Source organism: Emys orbicularis, chromosome 2, assembly GCF_028017835.1.
Source record: "Emys orbicularis isolate rEmyOrb1 chromosome 2, rEmyOrb1.hap1, whole genome shotgun sequence".
Taxonomy (NCBI): domain Eukaryota; kingdom Metazoa; phylum Chordata; order Testudines; family Emydidae; genus Emys; species Emys orbicularis.
The window spans coordinates 83,923,120-83,940,003 of NC_088684.1; the positions used below are offsets into that span (position 1 = coordinate 83,923,120).

General features: G+C 40.1%; 1 protein-coding gene across 1 annotated transcript in view; it reads right to left on the reverse strand.

Moving 5' to 3' along the window:
* THOC1 (THO complex subunit 1) overlaps positions 1-16,608 on the reverse strand; it is a 33,712-nt gene extending 17,104 nt beyond the window's left edge. Inside the window, exons 1-11 of the mRNA XM_065398827.1 lie at positions 16,500-16,608; positions 15,540-15,613; positions 15,380-15,440; positions 13,971-14,037; positions 12,164-12,282; positions 10,553-10,601; positions 9,863-9,958; positions 9,466-9,548; positions 8,181-8,254; positions 2,032-2,140; positions 93-224 (exon numbers count right to left, since the gene is read on the reverse strand). Of these exons, the coding sequence (XP_065254899.1) occupies positions 93-224; positions 2,032-2,140; positions 8,181-8,254; positions 9,466-9,548; positions 9,863-9,958; positions 10,553-10,601; positions 12,164-12,282; positions 13,971-14,037; positions 15,380-15,440; positions 15,540-15,613; positions 16,500-16,547 (912 nt within the window). The 5' untranslated portion in view covers positions 16,548-16,608. The remainder of the gene's footprint in view (positions 1-92; positions 225-2,031; positions 2,141-8,180; positions 8,255-9,465; positions 9,549-9,862; positions 9,959-10,552; positions 10,602-12,163; positions 12,283-13,970; positions 14,038-15,379; positions 15,441-15,539; positions 15,614-16,499) is intronic.
* Between the last annotated feature and the right edge of the window lie 276 nt (positions 16,609-16,884).

Sequence of the window (16,884 nt, forward strand, 5' to 3'; positions counted from 1 at the left end):
ATAGGTCAGATGGTACAATTGCAATTGTACCAACTTTTATCGTGATCCAAGCTTTTCCTTCTTTATACAAAAACAGAAGTCAGGTACAATACCTTTTCACTAGTTAAGAACTTTGCAAAGTAGACATGTTCTCCCCCTGTTTTTAGCTCTTCCAACTTTTTTCTGGAGGCCTGCGTGTCATCCAATTTGTAGCTTTTAAAAACAGCCAAAACTTCTTCTGAGTACTGTAAAGCAAATGATACTTCTTATGTGAAAATACCAGCTATGCATTTTTTATTAGAAAAACAGGACCAATCCTAGAAGGTTCTAAGCTAGTAAATATAATTTATAAAAGTTTGCTATTCACCATCAGTAGGAACATCTGCGTGGAGTGTTAGCCAAAACACAAACATTATCCACTTAAAAGTCTGACGAAGAATGAATTTTGCACAGGAAAATTTAACTGTTAGCTTCTTGAATAATTCAAAACGAGGTATGAATATGTTGCCCTTCAAGCGTTAAGTGGAAATTACTGGAAACTTAAATAATTTATAATGTGCAAAAAAGGAAGCTGACTGGTATTATTGAAGCTATGGCTCCCTACAGTTAAAGTTGCAAGGTAAGTTCAGTTATAAGCCCTATATTGTCCCTGTCTCCCTGCCCCATTTTCTAACATTTTCTCACACACAGAAAACTTTGGCCTGAAAAGTCTCTCTCACAGTTATACCAAAGGAGAGGGTGTGTGAGCATGAAAATTTCAGGGAAACTGACAAACACTTAAATCTTGAAAAAAGCCACATGAAATTTTCACTACCCTATAATTTGTCTCGCCATTTTGGGCTACTCACTTCCCAGAAAGCACTTGTTTCAAAGCTTCAATACTTCTGAAGCACTTAGTTTTCCATAGGAACTAATGCACAGAGTACATTTGACAGAATTCAATCCATAAAGTGAAAGTGATTGGAACGCTCTATTTTTAAGATACACACACTAGTGCTTTCCTGTTTAATCAATCAATGTGGAAGTGCTTTCTCCATAATGGTTTTAGTGATAGACTCAGGCACCATCGCACTTCCATTTGCACATGCTTGAGTAGGTACTAATAGCTAAACTTAAGTCTCTACTTTTAGAATTAGTTTAAAATATACTTAAAAAAATTATGCTAATGACAATTCATTTTCATGGAGAACCTTTGTGAGAATTTCCAAAACTTTGTCTTGTTTAAGTCCAGCCATTATCAGTACCCCAAAGCAATACTTTTTTTTTTTTTTTATAAAAACAGATTTTAAAAAGTGAAAAATGTTTTAAAACCTTAACCAAGATGTAACTTTAAAAATAACATCTGTTCATGAGATCAGGCATTTTAGCAGTAACACATATAGCAAGTGGTTTGAAATAAGATAGGTTTCCTCCTACTGAATAAGGAAAGGTAGAATTTTAAGACGAGTGATTATAAGCCATTGTCTATTACAGAAACAGTTTAGTAATTACATTTACTAATCATCCTCATATCTACATAGCTGGCAAAACTGAAACACTGTTATTCACTATCCAACTGGTACGATGAGCTTCTATGTGTATATTGCAGCTTCAAGTCACCACATAAAGTCTTGACTCTACAAAGGGACTTGCCTAAGCAGAACATTATCTTGCACACAATCCCACTGCAATCAACAGGACTCCAAAAAGGCACATCTGTCTGGATTCATTTGCAAGATTTAAGCCTAAAGCAAATGTTTTTTTCTTACCTAGGAAAAAAACAAGTTCTGGGTTTTGCTATTAACAAAAGAAAAACGGCTTTTGATATTGTTGGAACACATCAGCATTTCTATAAATGTCAGGAAATCATATATACATGTAGCTTTGTTAGCTGACCTACTGTATGTACAAACGAATAACTGCATGTCTAACTTTGCACAAGATGTATAATGCATGAACTCGTGCATTCTTACTTTCCAGTATCATGAATAGTTTACTCTTTGGAAACAATACTTTCACTTGTGGAACAAAAGGTGAATTGCTGAACAGGTTTAATATAGGAACACAAATTACCTTAAGAAATGTCTTCCACGAGATCTTCTCATAGCACTGCACAGGATTCCTAAAGTAATCCTGAAGCGACCAGAATTTTCTATACAGGTTGTAATCTATTGGAATGGAGCTAACAAAGCAAATAATTATTTTACTCTGGCTACAGTTTGGGATAAATATGCTAAACAAAAAGGTCCATTTTCATAAATACAGACAATCACTGAAAACAAAACTACCACTATTCTTGTAAATCAGAAAAACGAAAAGCCAGTAGTAAGCCCTTCCTAGAGTCAGTAACTCAGAATATCAGGCTAAATGGGGGGGAGGGGGGGAGGAGGAGGGAGGGAGAGAGGGAAGGTGTTATTCAGCCTGTTCATTTTCACCTGTTATTTTAGGATCAGAACACTTTTCTTGCACCCCTTCTCCAAGTTCAACTTCAACCCTTCCATAGGCTGAGAAGCAGTACAGCCTCCTCTCCTCAAAGCATACAATAATGACTTATACTATAGCCAATATATGGACGCTTGAAAACAATGTACGTTGTCTTTCCTCTTTTAGGCAACCCACATTAAAACATACTAAGGCTAGGTCTATACCACCCGCCTGAATCGGCGGGTAGAAATCGATCTCTCGGGGATCGAATTATCACGTCTCGTCGGGACGCAACAATCGATCCCCGAATCGACGCTCTTACTCCACCAGCGGAGGTGGGAGTAAGTGCCGTCGACTGGGAGCCACGGAGGTCGATTTTGCCGCCGTCCTCACAGGGGGGTAAGTCAGCTCCGATACGTCAAATTCAGCTACCCTATTCGCGTAGCTGAATTTGCGTATCTTAAATCGACCCCCCCCTGTAGTGAAGACCTGCCCTAAGACATACTGGGGCAGTGCCTTTACCTTGTAATGGCTAGAGAAACAGGAGTCTAGAGACTGGATTTGAGATGGCTGTTGCAGGTAGCAATTTATTATGCAATTATCTGGCCTCCTGAATTGGCCCTTTAAATTAAACACCAAACAAGTTTAGGTTCAGATTCTGCACCTTCTAGGCACAAAATTTTAGAACTGCTCTCATACACGATCTGAGACAGTGATTTCACATGCACCAATAGTAACTCTACATGCAAATTAGCCAGTTTGATTTGTAATGGTCATTCACACTCTCAATCATGGTAACTATGCCTGCAGATTCTCTTTCAGCCTGGGGCTGAGATCAGGTGGGGAACAAGGCAGAGGAGAACATAACTGCAGGAAGGGACATGACCAAAGAACATCCATTTTAAATATGAGCCTGCTGCTATTGGTAAAGCAACAGTTAGCCATTTGAAAGCGGTCTGGCTTCTCTTCCCACTGACATAGTGGCTTCTAGGAGGAGTTGTTCCTGTGGCTAGCAACATGGTAATAGGTTGAGATAGTAGCTTGTTACTTTCTCTTTTCCAGTGGTATTCACATTAGCCACGTGGGTGACCATACTATGTTCCACCCCTCCGACGAACATGAGAGAGTAGGAAAGGGTAAAGAAATTTACCCAATAAGGGTTTTTAAAAAAACTTGACTTAAAAAAAAAAAAAAAAGAATAAGAACAGGGGAGCAGGTGGACAGAAAGGAAGAACAGTACCAACTCACAGACAAAGTCATATTGGAACATCATGATCATCTAGTCGGACCTCCTGCATATTGCAGGCCAAAGAACCTCACCCACCCACTCCTGTAACAGACCCATAATCTCTGAGTTACTGAAGTCCTCCAATCATGATTTAAAGACTTCAAGTTACAGAGAATCCATTATTTACTCTAGTTCAAACCGGCTGTTCCCCTTGCTACAGAGGAAGGTGAAAAACCCCAGGTACTATGACAATCCGACCTAGGGGAAAATTCCCCTCAACCCCAAATATGGTGATCAGTTAGACCCTGAACATTTCGGTGAGACCCACGAGCCAGACACCTGGGAAAGAATTCACTGTAGTAACTCAGAGCCTGCCCCATCTAGTGTCCCATCTCCAGGCATTGGAGATATTTGCTATCAGCCATGGATGGGCTAGGTCATTGTAGGCAACCTCATCATACCATCCCCTCCATAAGCTTAGTCTTGAAACCAGTTATGTTTTTTGCCCCCACTGATCTCCTTGGGAGGCTGTTCCAGAATTCACTCCTCCGATGGTTAGAAACTTTTGCCCAATTTCAACCCTAAACTTGTTGATGGCCAGTTTATATCGATTTGTTCTAGTGCCAACATTGGCCCTTACTGTAAATAACTCCTCTGCCTCCCTGGTGTTTATTCCTTGGATGTATTTATAGAAAGCAATCATATCTCCCCTCAGTCTTCATTTGGTTAAGCTACACAAGCCAAGCTCTAAGTCTCCTCTTGTAAAGTAGGTTCTCCATTCCTTTGATCATCCTAGTAGCCCTTCTCTGTACCTGTGCTAGTTTGAATTCACCTTTCTTAAACATGGGAGGCAAGAACTGCACACAGGATTCCAGATGAGATCTCACCAGTGCCTTGTATAACGATAGTAACACTTCCCTATCCCTACTGGAAATACCTTGCCTGATGCATTCTAGTATTGCATTAGGCTTTTTCAAAGCTGGATCATATTGATGGCTCATAGTCGACCAGGTCTTTCTCCTCTTCTGTCAATTCCAACTGATGTGTCCCCCAGCTTATAGCAAAACTTCTTGTTATAAGTCTCTAAGTACATAACTCTGCACTATTAAAATTTCATCCCATTTCTATTACTCCAGTTTTTAAGGTCATCCAAATCTTCTTGTAGGATATGCCGATACTCCTCTGTATTGGCAATATCTCCTAACTTTGTGTCATCTGCAAATTTTATTAGCTCACCCTCACTTTTTGTGCCAAGGTCATGAATAAAATAAAATAAAATAAAAAGTTAAATACGATTGTCCCAAGACTGATCCCTGAGAAACTCCACCAGTAATCTCACTCCAGCTTGACAGTTCACCTTTCAGTACGACTTGCTGTAGTCTCTCCTTTAATCAGTTCCTTATCCTTATCCCAGTGGTTCCCAAACTTGTTCCGCTGCTTGTGCAGGGAAAGCCCCTGGTGGGCCGGGCCGGTTTGTTTACCAGCCGCGTCCGCAGGTTCAGCCGATCGCGGCTCCCAGTGGCCGCAGTTCACTGCTCCAGGCCAATGGGAGCTGATGGAAGCAGTGGCCAGTACATCCCTCGGCCCGCTCCGCTTCCAGCAGCTCCCATTGGCCTGGAGCAGTGAACTGCGGCCATTGGGAGCTGCGATCAGTCGAAACTGCAGACGCGGCAGGTAAACAAACCGGCCCGGTCCGCCAGGGGCTTTCCCTGCACAAGCGGCGGAACAAGTTTGGAAACCACTGCCTTATCCAATTCTCATATTATCTACAGCTTTTCCAGTGTAACTAATAATTTCCCATGTGGAATTGTATCAAATGCTTTACTGAAATCCAGGTAGATTAGATCTACTTCATTTCCTTTGTCTAAAAATATTAGTTATCTTCTCAAAGAAAGAGATAAGGTTGGTCTGACACGATCTACCTTTTGTGAAACTTAGTAGTAACTGGGATAAAATTCAGTAATGTCCTTAACTACTTTCTCTTTCAAAATTTGTTCCAAGACCTTGCATACAATTGAGATCAAATTTACAGGGTTATAGTTTCCAAGATTTCCCCCCCCTCTCTTAAAAACAGGTTCTATATTAGCACTTCTCCTGTCATAGGGTATGCCCCCCTAGTTTACAGATTCTTGCTGCTGGGCTTGCAATTTCATGTGCCAGTTCCTTTAATATTCTTGGATGGAAATTATCCAGTCATTTCGATGTGATCCCATTAAGCTGTTTGAGTTTGACTTCCATCTCAGATGTGGTAATTCCTACTTCCATAACCTTGTTTCTATTAGCTACCCTGCCACTATCCCTAAGCTCCTCCTTACCCTTATTAAAAACTGAAGTCAAGTATTTGTTTAGGTGTTGGGCCACGCCTAGATTATCTTTAACCTCCACCCCATCCTCAGTGCTTAGTGGTCCCCACTTCTTCTTTCCTTGTTTTCCTTTTATTTATATGGCTAAGAACCTTTTACTATTGGTTTTAGTTTCCTTTGCAAGGGCCAACTTTGCTCGGCTTTTGGCAGTTCTCACTTTTCCCCTATGCCTTCGGACTTCCAAGTGACAGCTTTCCTTGCTGACCATCCCATCTTCCATTCCTTGTAGGCTTTCTGCTTTCATATGCTCAACTGCTGTCCTGATTCGGAGCATAGTCTCTCTCAGGTCATGGTTTATGACAGCATTTTTATATCAGTAATGTCCCTTGAAGTGGGTGCATTAATAAACATTTCTGGCTTTAAGGGAGTGTGGTGTTAAGTACGTGTTAACTCATTCCTCAGAAGGGTATGTCAGTGGTAACACTTCTAAACTTTGAAACATCAAACAGCGGCAAATTCATAAAACTATGTATTTCTCATTCCTTCAATACTACAATTTTTTTTAAAAAGTGATCATGGTATTGATATATCAATCCTGCTATTACTATTTCGGTGCAATATTTTCTGATTATTTGCATGTACTTCACATCTGGCTCATCTGACCTGGAATCCATAGCAACAAAATCCTCTCTCACATTAATGATTCAACCACTGTGAATGCAGCACTATTACAAGCTTACATTTACTGCTTCTGCCTCACTGGTCCACTCCTCTAAGAATATAGCAAGATGGCAAAGGACACCAATTTGTGGCTTAGTATGGCAAAATGAACAAACATGCTGTTTAGTACCTGTAAAACCAATTACACTAAGAATTTCACCAATAATCTGTGCAGAAGTTTGTTCTATAAATGCTGGCACAGTCCAGTAAAAAAACCAAACCAAACAAAACAAAAAAAATGCAGCACCTGGGCGATTATGCGTTGCACCACAGTGTCTCCAGCTCTCCTTCTGGGACAGGTGAAGCCACTTAAATGGAATGTGGATAATCAGAAAGAAGCTTCTTAAACATAAAAGCCTCATGGAACAAGTTTTTTCCTATTACATTGAGCATTTTCTTGACCGAGGACAATGGTAAACTGCTCAGCCACTTTACTGGAATGATTTTCAACCTCAGTGACAATTACACTGTCAATTACAATTAAGGTGGTGATGTGAGCTAGAAGTCAAGTAGCTTGCAGTTTAGCCTCTCTCCATGCACCCTCATGTTGCAAACCAGGAAATAGAGAATTTCTTTTAAGTGTTCATTTAGTATTTTGAAAATTAGTAATAAGTTAGAAGTTAATTAATTTAATTAAAGAAAAGGCTTAAACAAAAACTTAAGTCTTCAGATACATTAACTGAACTGAAGATAGTTATTGCCTATGGGTTTATAGTATGTCAGTTGTGGGTTACTGAAGTTAGGCACCAAATAAGTGGCCTGATTTTCAGAGCCATCTATTTAAATGCCTAACTTTGTGTACTCACATTTGAAAATTCTGGCCTAAGAACAGTTTGGATAAATATTGTTTAAATGAGATGGATCCCAAATACCAGCCTATCAAGAAGTCTTATTATCCGAGGCCTTGTCTATACTACTGCAGTAAGTTGACCTAAGTTACACTACTCCAGTTATGTGAAAAAAGTAAGTCAAGTTAGGTCGACTTACCGCGGTGTCTACACGGTGCTGTGTTGATGGGAGATGCTCTCCCACTGATTTACTTTACTCTTCTTGGGGAGCTGAAGTACCCTCGGGGAGCTGGAGTACAGGAGTCAAGGGAAGAGCACTCTCCCATTGACTTAGCAGGTCTTCACCAGACTTGCTAAATCAACACCTGCTTCATCGATCACAGCAGTGCTGATCTACTGGTAAGCGTAGGCATGGCCTGTCTTATACTGTTTTCAGTTTTTAGTTCAACACCACTATCACGTGCTTGTTACAGTATTTTTTGGTAATGTCAAAAATGTGGCTTCTTTCATTATTTGAAGACAATATTGTATTAAAATTAATATGAATGCTTAGAATGGACTGGATAATTTTTTTTTTTTTTTTTTTTTTACATTCGATCATAACTGTTTAGAGAAAAGAATAATTCTGAAAACAGCATACAAGAGTATATAGTTCCTAAACTATACATTCTCAGGCTAAAACTCCAGGAGTTTTCTACCAACCACCACATGCTTTCACTTCATAACAATTTTAAAAGCTAAACTAAACTTTAAGCTCACCAACTTGTAGGAGCTTCATCATCTCCCATTTCACCTTCTTCTACTTCCATTCCTTCATCTCTCTCCTCTATGTGCTGACAGAAAGAGTGGGGAAAAAAGGTACACTAAGTGTAGAAACTACATATACACATTTTAATCTGCATGGCACTCTCATTATTCCAGTTTCCTACACCTTCATTATTCATTGGAACCAAAACAAAACATCCTTTGAACAGTTTTTGGTTTGTTCATTCTTAAGGCAGGTCTTCAAATAGCAACTATTAGAACACTGAAGCAGCGTTGCTATAGGTAAGGTAGTGAGTGCTTCAATTTGCATTTTAAGTAAATATGAAAGTTAAAACAGGTCTTGAAATGTGATGATCTGTAAAGGGAATTCCCCTTCACTTTAATTCTTTCCTCTCTAAAGGCCTAATTCAGGACAATCTCGGTATGACGGAAGGGTGTGTAAACATGTAAAGCAGTGGAACTAGGCATGTGCTTAACTGCTTTCCTGAATCTCAGCCTATATTATTTTTTCCCTTCTTCTCTCCCCATCTCTTGGGGAGTTATGCTCAATTTTCTTGAATTGAAAAAATTAGGAGCAGTCACCTAGTGTAACTTGTGGGACACACAGAGAAATACAGGCAGATACAAAAGATAACATCAAGGACATTGGAGGGAAAAAAAAAAATCAATAGCATACACTACCGTTTTGGTCTCTTAATAAATTTCAGATTTTTCTAACTTCCTCTTTTTTTAAGAACTGCTTTAATTTTTGGTTCAGAAAATTTAGGACAACACTGAAAAAAACCCCTCTAAGCTACTGTATCTTACACTATTTTGTCCCTCTTACAAACTTCACTACATATAAAAAAGTAAGAGACATATCCATGGCCCTGATTCTGTAATCAACTATGCAAGGGCAGACTCCCTAAATTCATGGAGCTCTGTGAGGGCTTGTACAGGCCCTGAAACTGCAAGTCAGAGAGAGAGCATGCTAGCACTGCAGTTTCACAAGTAGTCAGGAAAAGCTTATTTGATTAACAAGATAATAACCCTCAAACCTCAAGTTAAAGGTTCAAAATTCCCACATCCCATCCTACCTATAATGGTTGCTGACAAAGTGGGTGAAATATATGTTAAATTCCAGACCAGAATAATGTTTTATGGGAGTGCTATAATCTGAGTTAGAAGTATATAATTCTAAATACTGGTTAAAAGTGGTTGTGATTTGTTTGTGCCAGCTCTCCTATAGTTTTACATAAATTTTCTACAGACACATTGAGCATAACGCATCAATTCTCACCTTCTGTCCCAGAGTGCTCTCTTGTTCATTAGTATTGAAAACTGTGACATTTTCCAGATTAAACTGACTTTGCAAATTAAGTCCTGCAGAAAAAATACCAACTTTTAAAAAGAGCAAATATGTCAGTCTGGGAAATGATGAAGTTCATAAAGCCAGCTCATGATTATTACCCCCCAACATACAATAGCCAATCTGTAGGAAACAAATCAAGTGACAGTTTCTGTTTGTATTTATAAAAAGCGAATAATTTTTAAAATTCTACGTTACACATATTAAAGTCAAAGTTAGAAGCTGATTTCTGGTTAAAGTCAATTTTGTTTGGAGTAAGATTATTACAGACTAGAATATTTAATCTTTGAAGATACTTTTCTTTCATGTGAAATACACAAAATCTCACCTGACTTCTCTGAAAGAGGAAATAATCTAGCCAGGAATAGCTGAATTCTTCCACAGAAGACTGTGTTTTGTGATTTAGATAATCTTCTTAGGAGATCTAAGTAATATAAAATATGAGAAAGCAGAGATAAACATTAATGTTATCACATGTATCATCTCCCAACTTTTCATCCATTTTGTCTCTAGCACTCATTTTAAAAGTTCAGATAGGTGGGACCTACATAACTAACAAAATAAAGTTGAGACATCTGTAAATTTAAATGCTACTATCTTAAACGACCCTTCCTCCCTCAGGCCTCAAATGTTTTATCTAATGTGTTCTAGTGGACCAAGTCTCTGAATTCGCACAAACCAGGAGCCCTAAAACTGTCTTTAAAGATAATTGCAGAAAGAAGCCTATTGGACCACTCCTTCCAATACAGCCTCTGGCAATGATGAGGGCTTAAATGTTACTCAGAAAAATTTTCTTCTAGCTTCTCTCTCTCCTTCTCTGTGATAAAGAGAAATCTCCCCAGAATCAAAATGGAGCTCATGTTGAACAGCAAGGTCTTGAATACCTACCAAGACAAACAGCTCATCATTTTAAAAACTATTACAGAACATATTCTAATGTGACTCAAATATTAAGACCCTAGCTTTGTTCAGCTGTTTTTGGAGCTGCATTGCACTTCCCTGAAAGAGTGCTACTCACCATTGCACATTCTCAGCAAGTAATTCTTCCCAGCCGAATAAAACGTATTCTGAAAAACAAAGCAAATGTATCAGTCTCGTTCGGAGGATGCTGCAATCTTCAATAGCTTTTGTCTTTTCAACTCAACAATACAAATCACATTGATATTAGAAATAAATCCATCTGAGTCCTTCCTGTTCTTAAACCTCAACTATGAATTTCCATTTATGTAAGAAAGACTCCACAAAATGAAAATACAAACAAAAGAAGTCCCAAAAATTCCAAGAAAATTTCTAGTTTATAATGCAACCCAAGCTTAATGCCAACCTCTACACAAATACAAGAAATGCCAGTAACTCATGTTTTTTTTTTTTTTTTTTTCTTCCAGAAAAAGCACAAGGAGTCCGGTGGCACCTTAAAGATTAACAGATTTATTTGGGCATAAGCATGCCCAAATCTATTAGGCTTTAAGGTGCCACCGGACTCCTTGTTGTTTTTGTGGATACAGACTAAGATGACTACCCCGTGATACTTTTTCTGAAAGGCTCTTAACACAGTGAGAGATACTGATTTGTATCCCATTTTTATTTTTCCCTGTATGTGTTTTATGCATAGATGTAAAGTTAAGAGAAGCATGTAAACACAAGATTTAGAACAGCATCAGCTGACATTAGAAATCTGCCAGTACAAGGATGATATTCTGAATGATGACAGAAGCAAGTCCTATTGAGATATCAGAAAGACAACGCTGCTCTGAAGTGGAATGGTCTGCATGCCTGTCCCAAATGGTTAGGAGGTCACTCTTAGATCAAGGAACAGAGAAAAATTATTTGAGGCCACTAGGAAGCTTTTTATGGATAAATCTGAAGAGCTGCCAACACTAAAGATATTGTAAATGTTGCAATTTTGGGCTGATTTTGAGGTGTTCTCATGATCATGCAATAAAACTGGAAACTCAGGAATACTGTTTGAAATGTCCAGAGTTTCCCCTTCAACTTCTGGAGGCTGCTGTTCTTGTGCTGCAGGCAACCATAATAGCTGCCTGCAGTGCCCGTGTGCTGCATGCAGTGCAGGGCACTAGAACCTGCCCACCCCTCCGGGTTTGGCGACAGCAGCAGCAGATTCACCCCCTTCCCCCACAATCTAGGAAGGGCGAGTTACTGAAGGAAGGAGCCCAAGGGAAGCCCCTTCTCCTGCAGACTAGAGGGGAGGAAGCTGCTGGAGAAGGAAGGGAGGGAGGAAGAATGGGTGGGTGTACATGGCAGCTGAGGCCTGCATTTTGTGTGTGCACATTCTGTATGCATTTTGAGTTGAATTTCCAACCAGTTATTGTCACAGACCATTGGGGAGAGGGAGGGGATTTAATAAAAACAAGACAACAGACCAAAAATGATTTATTTATTTTTAAATTAATCATGATTTTTTAACTCTTGAAGTTAGCAGTACTGGATCTGCTATATTAACAAGCTTACCTTTTGTGTTTCCTATAAGCAGGCAATACTGACAATATTTATTCCATTATTTCAACATAAAAATAAAAGACAAAATCCATCTTGTTAATTGGTCAATCATTTATACATCCAGATCATCATCTTTGGGATGAACAAAACACACTTTGGAAAAAATACTCACTGATTTCCATGTAGTGACATTTTTTTCGACAAAGGTAAAAATTTTGTCACACTGATCCAAAGGCAGGCAATCCAGAACATCTCCCAGAAGCACAAAAGGGGTTGATGCTGTGCAGATACCTTTAGAGAGGGGTGGGAGTGCAAGGATCATTTTAGTCAGAAAGACTTGTACCTAATAACTGTATTAACAAAGATGACAAGGAAGTTGCAAAGTATCATCTGAGAGAGAAGTTACCACAAAAAGTTACAAAGGGTAGTGACTAAAATGTAAATTCTTCTATTTTCCTGTGTGCGCGTGCGCACAAGCATGTACAGTACCTTTGTAGGTACCACTGTACTACAAATAAGATACAGTAATAGTTATCAAAACTCGGTAGGTCCCCAAATTAAGAGATGTTGGAATTTTTGTTTAAATGTAATTTTATTACAATTAAAAGGTATTGGGCAGCTTTTTTCAGAGAAAGAAAGTGAAACTATAGTGGGGCCTACTGCTATGCAAGGCTTTTTGAAGTAGAATCTGCCCCCTACCAAGAAACAATTCAGAAACGTCAGAGTGACTAATTCTTCTGAATTGAAGAGGCAAAGCCTCGTATTCCCCCCAGGGCCCATCCTCATTTTTCAGACTTCCAATTTAATGGTTCCACTTCTACTTCAAAGAAAGCTTTGATCATGTTTATTATTGTCATTTAATCAAGTGACTATTACAATGGTGCTCTGATAAATGGATGCAGAAATTACCGAGGTACATAGCATAGGCAACCACAGCTAAATGGTCAGACCTTACACTTATTTATGAAATACAAACATTTTGACAAAAGACGATTACTACCGTTAATATAAAATTTTAAATCAACAAATATTTAACATGAATACTTAAGTATTTTCCCATTCATAAACAAATGGAATTGATGACCAGGGGTTCTATGCAAGAGGGGTTTCACCATTGTCTCCATTCACATTCACAATTCTAAAAAGACATCGTAAAGACAAAGGGCTTGTCTTCACTACCCACCCGGATCGGCGGGTAGAAATCGATTTATCGCGTCTCGTCGGGACGTGATAATCGATCCCCGAATCGACGCGCGTACTCCACCAGCCCAGGTAGGAGTAAGCGCCGTCAACGGGGGAGCCGCGGCGGTCGATTTGCCGCCGTCCTCATAGTGGGGTAAGTCAGATCAGATACGTCGAATTCAGCTACGCTATTCCCGTAGCTGAATTTGCGTATCTGAAATTGATCCCCCCCCCCCATAGTGTAGACGTAGCCAAAGACTCAAACACTACCAACACAACTGTGTTGCAGCAGGTCAGTTACTGCTGGGGGGCCAGCATAGATAGCCATGAGATAGGTTTCTATTCCAATAAGATGTTATATGACATTGGGCAATTAACCTCGATGACTCTCTCTTCTCAACAGTAAAATCAGGATAACAAAACCCACATTTGTAAAGAGTTTAGAGATCTATGGATGAAAAGTGCTATGTAAGTGCTATTCAAACTTAAGAGAAGAGTCCAGAAATGAACTCCGACTCCCACTATGCTTTAAAAAAAAGGATCCACTCCAACATGTACAGCAATTACAAGTTCAGCTAGCAGAAGCTAGTCAGCTGTCCTATGCAAGAGGTCTACTACTGTTAGAACAGCATTTGTATTTTGCTCATCACCATAATATCTTAGCACCAATGCAAACAGTCAAGCGAAGGACCATGCACTAGCGGAGTCAACCTTTGTAAATACTAATAAAAGAGGGTGATATGGTAAAGACCCTCAAACTTATACCTCATATCAGGCTGTTTTATACAATTACTCACCATCTGTAACTCCATTAATAGCAAGAGAAATAATAGCCAAGACATTTTCACATGAAGCTTGGTTTATCTAAACAAATGTAAGACAGATTTATTACAGAGTCCAAGTAATTTGTACTATTTTGATCAGATGCATTTACTAAAGCCAGAGAAAGCTAAAGTCTTGTTTTACTCAAGTATATTTTATATTACAAATGTTTAAAAACTCACTAGGAGCACAAAGAAAAGTCAACGTTCATCTTCCCATTAATTTAAGCACACTTGGAAGTAACATTCAGTAGCAAGCATTTCATATAAAACTCATGCAGCTGAGCGACATTTCCTGATTACTTTGGGTCATTAAAGACTTTATAGCACATTACACTTGGCCAGCGCTATTTGGAGTACTCTTATTCCAACATGTGTAGTTATAATATCTCTAGATTTCCTCTGCAATTTCAAATGATCTGATACCTTTCATAAACAGTGGCATGATCTATGCTTAAAATTTAGGTCCATATAGCTATGGCACTCCAGAGTATGAAAAATCCACACCTTTGAGCACTGCAGCTATGTAGATCTAGCCTCAAGTGTAGATGCAGACAGATTTACAGAATGCTTCTGCCAACCTACCTACTGTTGCTCAGGGACGTGGAGCTCCTACAGTAACATAAAAACCCTTCCATCACTTTGGACTGTGTCTATACTATGGAGTTATGTCAACATAGCTACAAATATGCTGCTATAGTCCCCACAATGTAGACATACTGGGTGCTATTAAACATTTAACATGCTCCCTATCCCCCTTCTCCCCAAAGAATCTGCATTTTGCTGCTGGGTGAAATGATTCTGTATATATGTTGTAAAGTGCTTTGGAATGAACAGTGATAGTATTTTAAATCTAATCTAAGATTAAAAGGCACTTATGAGTCTATACTACAAATGTGCAATTTTTTTTTAATGTTTCCTTTCAAAGGGCAGAAGGAAATCCTTTAAGTCTACACTCTGAAAACAATAACTTGCATAAAAAAATACTTAACAGTTTTGTTTTACTTTTAGAATAGTCCTTCAAGGGCTAAATAATGAAAAAGCACTCTCTTAGATCCTATATATTATCATACCCCCATTCACTATTATGGCACACAAATTTATAGTTTGCAGTACAGCAGGTTTTTAAAAACTACTATAAACAATAAATGCTCCAAGAGAGATTTTATAAAAGTCACTATGCTATGAGACATTTGTGAAAGCATCTTTTAATTGCCATATTTTAAAAATTATCTATCAAAGTGATTCATGTTTCCAACAGATATCCTAATCGTTTCTGCAAGTTTTTACCAATAGTCAACATAGTACACTCATATTAATTTAAAGGTACAATTTCAATTTTGTATCAACAAGTAGAGTTACAGTGCCGTAAACAAAATACTTACAATTTCCTCTTCTAGAACAACTCTGAAAGATTGATCCAGGGTGCATTTCTTTTCATTTTCACTACAAACAGAAAAGTTTTAGACAGTACTGATGAAATGTTCAGGATCAATAATAATTATTTGAAAAGACATTTTTTAAAATGAAAAGATAGCTTCTTACCTTCCAGGAATCTGGTTGAATGCATTCAATAAGGGTTTGATAGTTTTGTTGGTCAAAGCATCTCGAGTAGAATTCTAAAAACAAGTTAAATGATAAAATAAGTTGCAAGTAACTCCCAGTACAAAAACAGAAGGAAATCAAAAGCAATCCAGATAGAGCTCTCCCTTTTTTTAATCTGACAGAAAAAGGGAAATACTAATGAATCTACTTGCTCTATTAACATGGAGATTAGCACAGATCTACTGCCATTAATAATAACAAACGTACACAATTTGGTGGGTCATAATGCCTCAGAAAGTAATGCCCTTTAAAGCACCAAAACTTATGTAAAATGAATTAAGGCACACACTAACATGACTGACACCAGTTTGACCAGAGGCACGGTTTTAAACTGACTTAACTAAACTGGTTCAAGTTTGCCTGTGGACACTTGTACGGGTTTAGCTCGCAGTGATAAACCGACATAAAGTTGCCCACACAGAAGTTTACACTGTTTTAACTTAACTGATTTTTTAAATTGATTAAACTGAAACTGCTGCAGCTCCTACGTGCAGGCCATCCCCGAGATCCAGCACCAGTTGGTGGTCCCAGTCAGAAACCTACCGGCGCAGAACCCTATTGCCAGGCCAGGCCAGTGGGGAGAGTTGCTGGCTCCGTAGCTGGCTGTTCCATCCCCCGCAGCAGCCGGGTCACCTGCCCCGCGGCGGGTCGGGGGGACGCGCGGCGGGGGGGAGGGGGGAACCCCCCGCGGACGGGGCCGGGGGAGAAGAAAAGCGCGCGCCAGCGAGGGGGTGGGGCGAACTCCTCACGGGTAGGTCGGGGGGGGCCGAACCCCCCAGGGTCGGGGGAGCAGGAAATGCCTGCGCCGGGCTCCGCGCCGAGCACGCAGGGGCGTACACCGGGCACCACCGCCAGGCGCCGGGGGAGTCCGTGCCTCGGCTCCGCGCCCGCGCGGCTCACCGTGAAGCGGAGCCGCGCCTCGGGAAGGCTGAAGAGCGGCGGCGACATCGTCCCTCTTGCAGGTCCGGCGCTGTGCGGCTCGCGTTTATGACGCCATCGCTCAGCGCCTCGGTGTAGAAACCATAGAGAACAGCGCGCTTCTCCCCCCTTTCTTCGGGCTAGAGCGCCCTCAGCCAACGGCCTGTCGCATCCCAAGGGCCAGAGAGATGTAGGGCCCCACCCAGCCACCAGACCGGCTAGAGCAACCCCTGGGGGGGGCTCACGTGACTGTGAAAACGTCGCCTTGTTCCGCCGCCCTCCCAACGCTGCCCTGTGTGAGGCGGGCCGCGTCCCCCGCAGCCCCCGGCGCTGGGCCCAGGGTGCGAACTGGCCGTGCCGCCTGCCT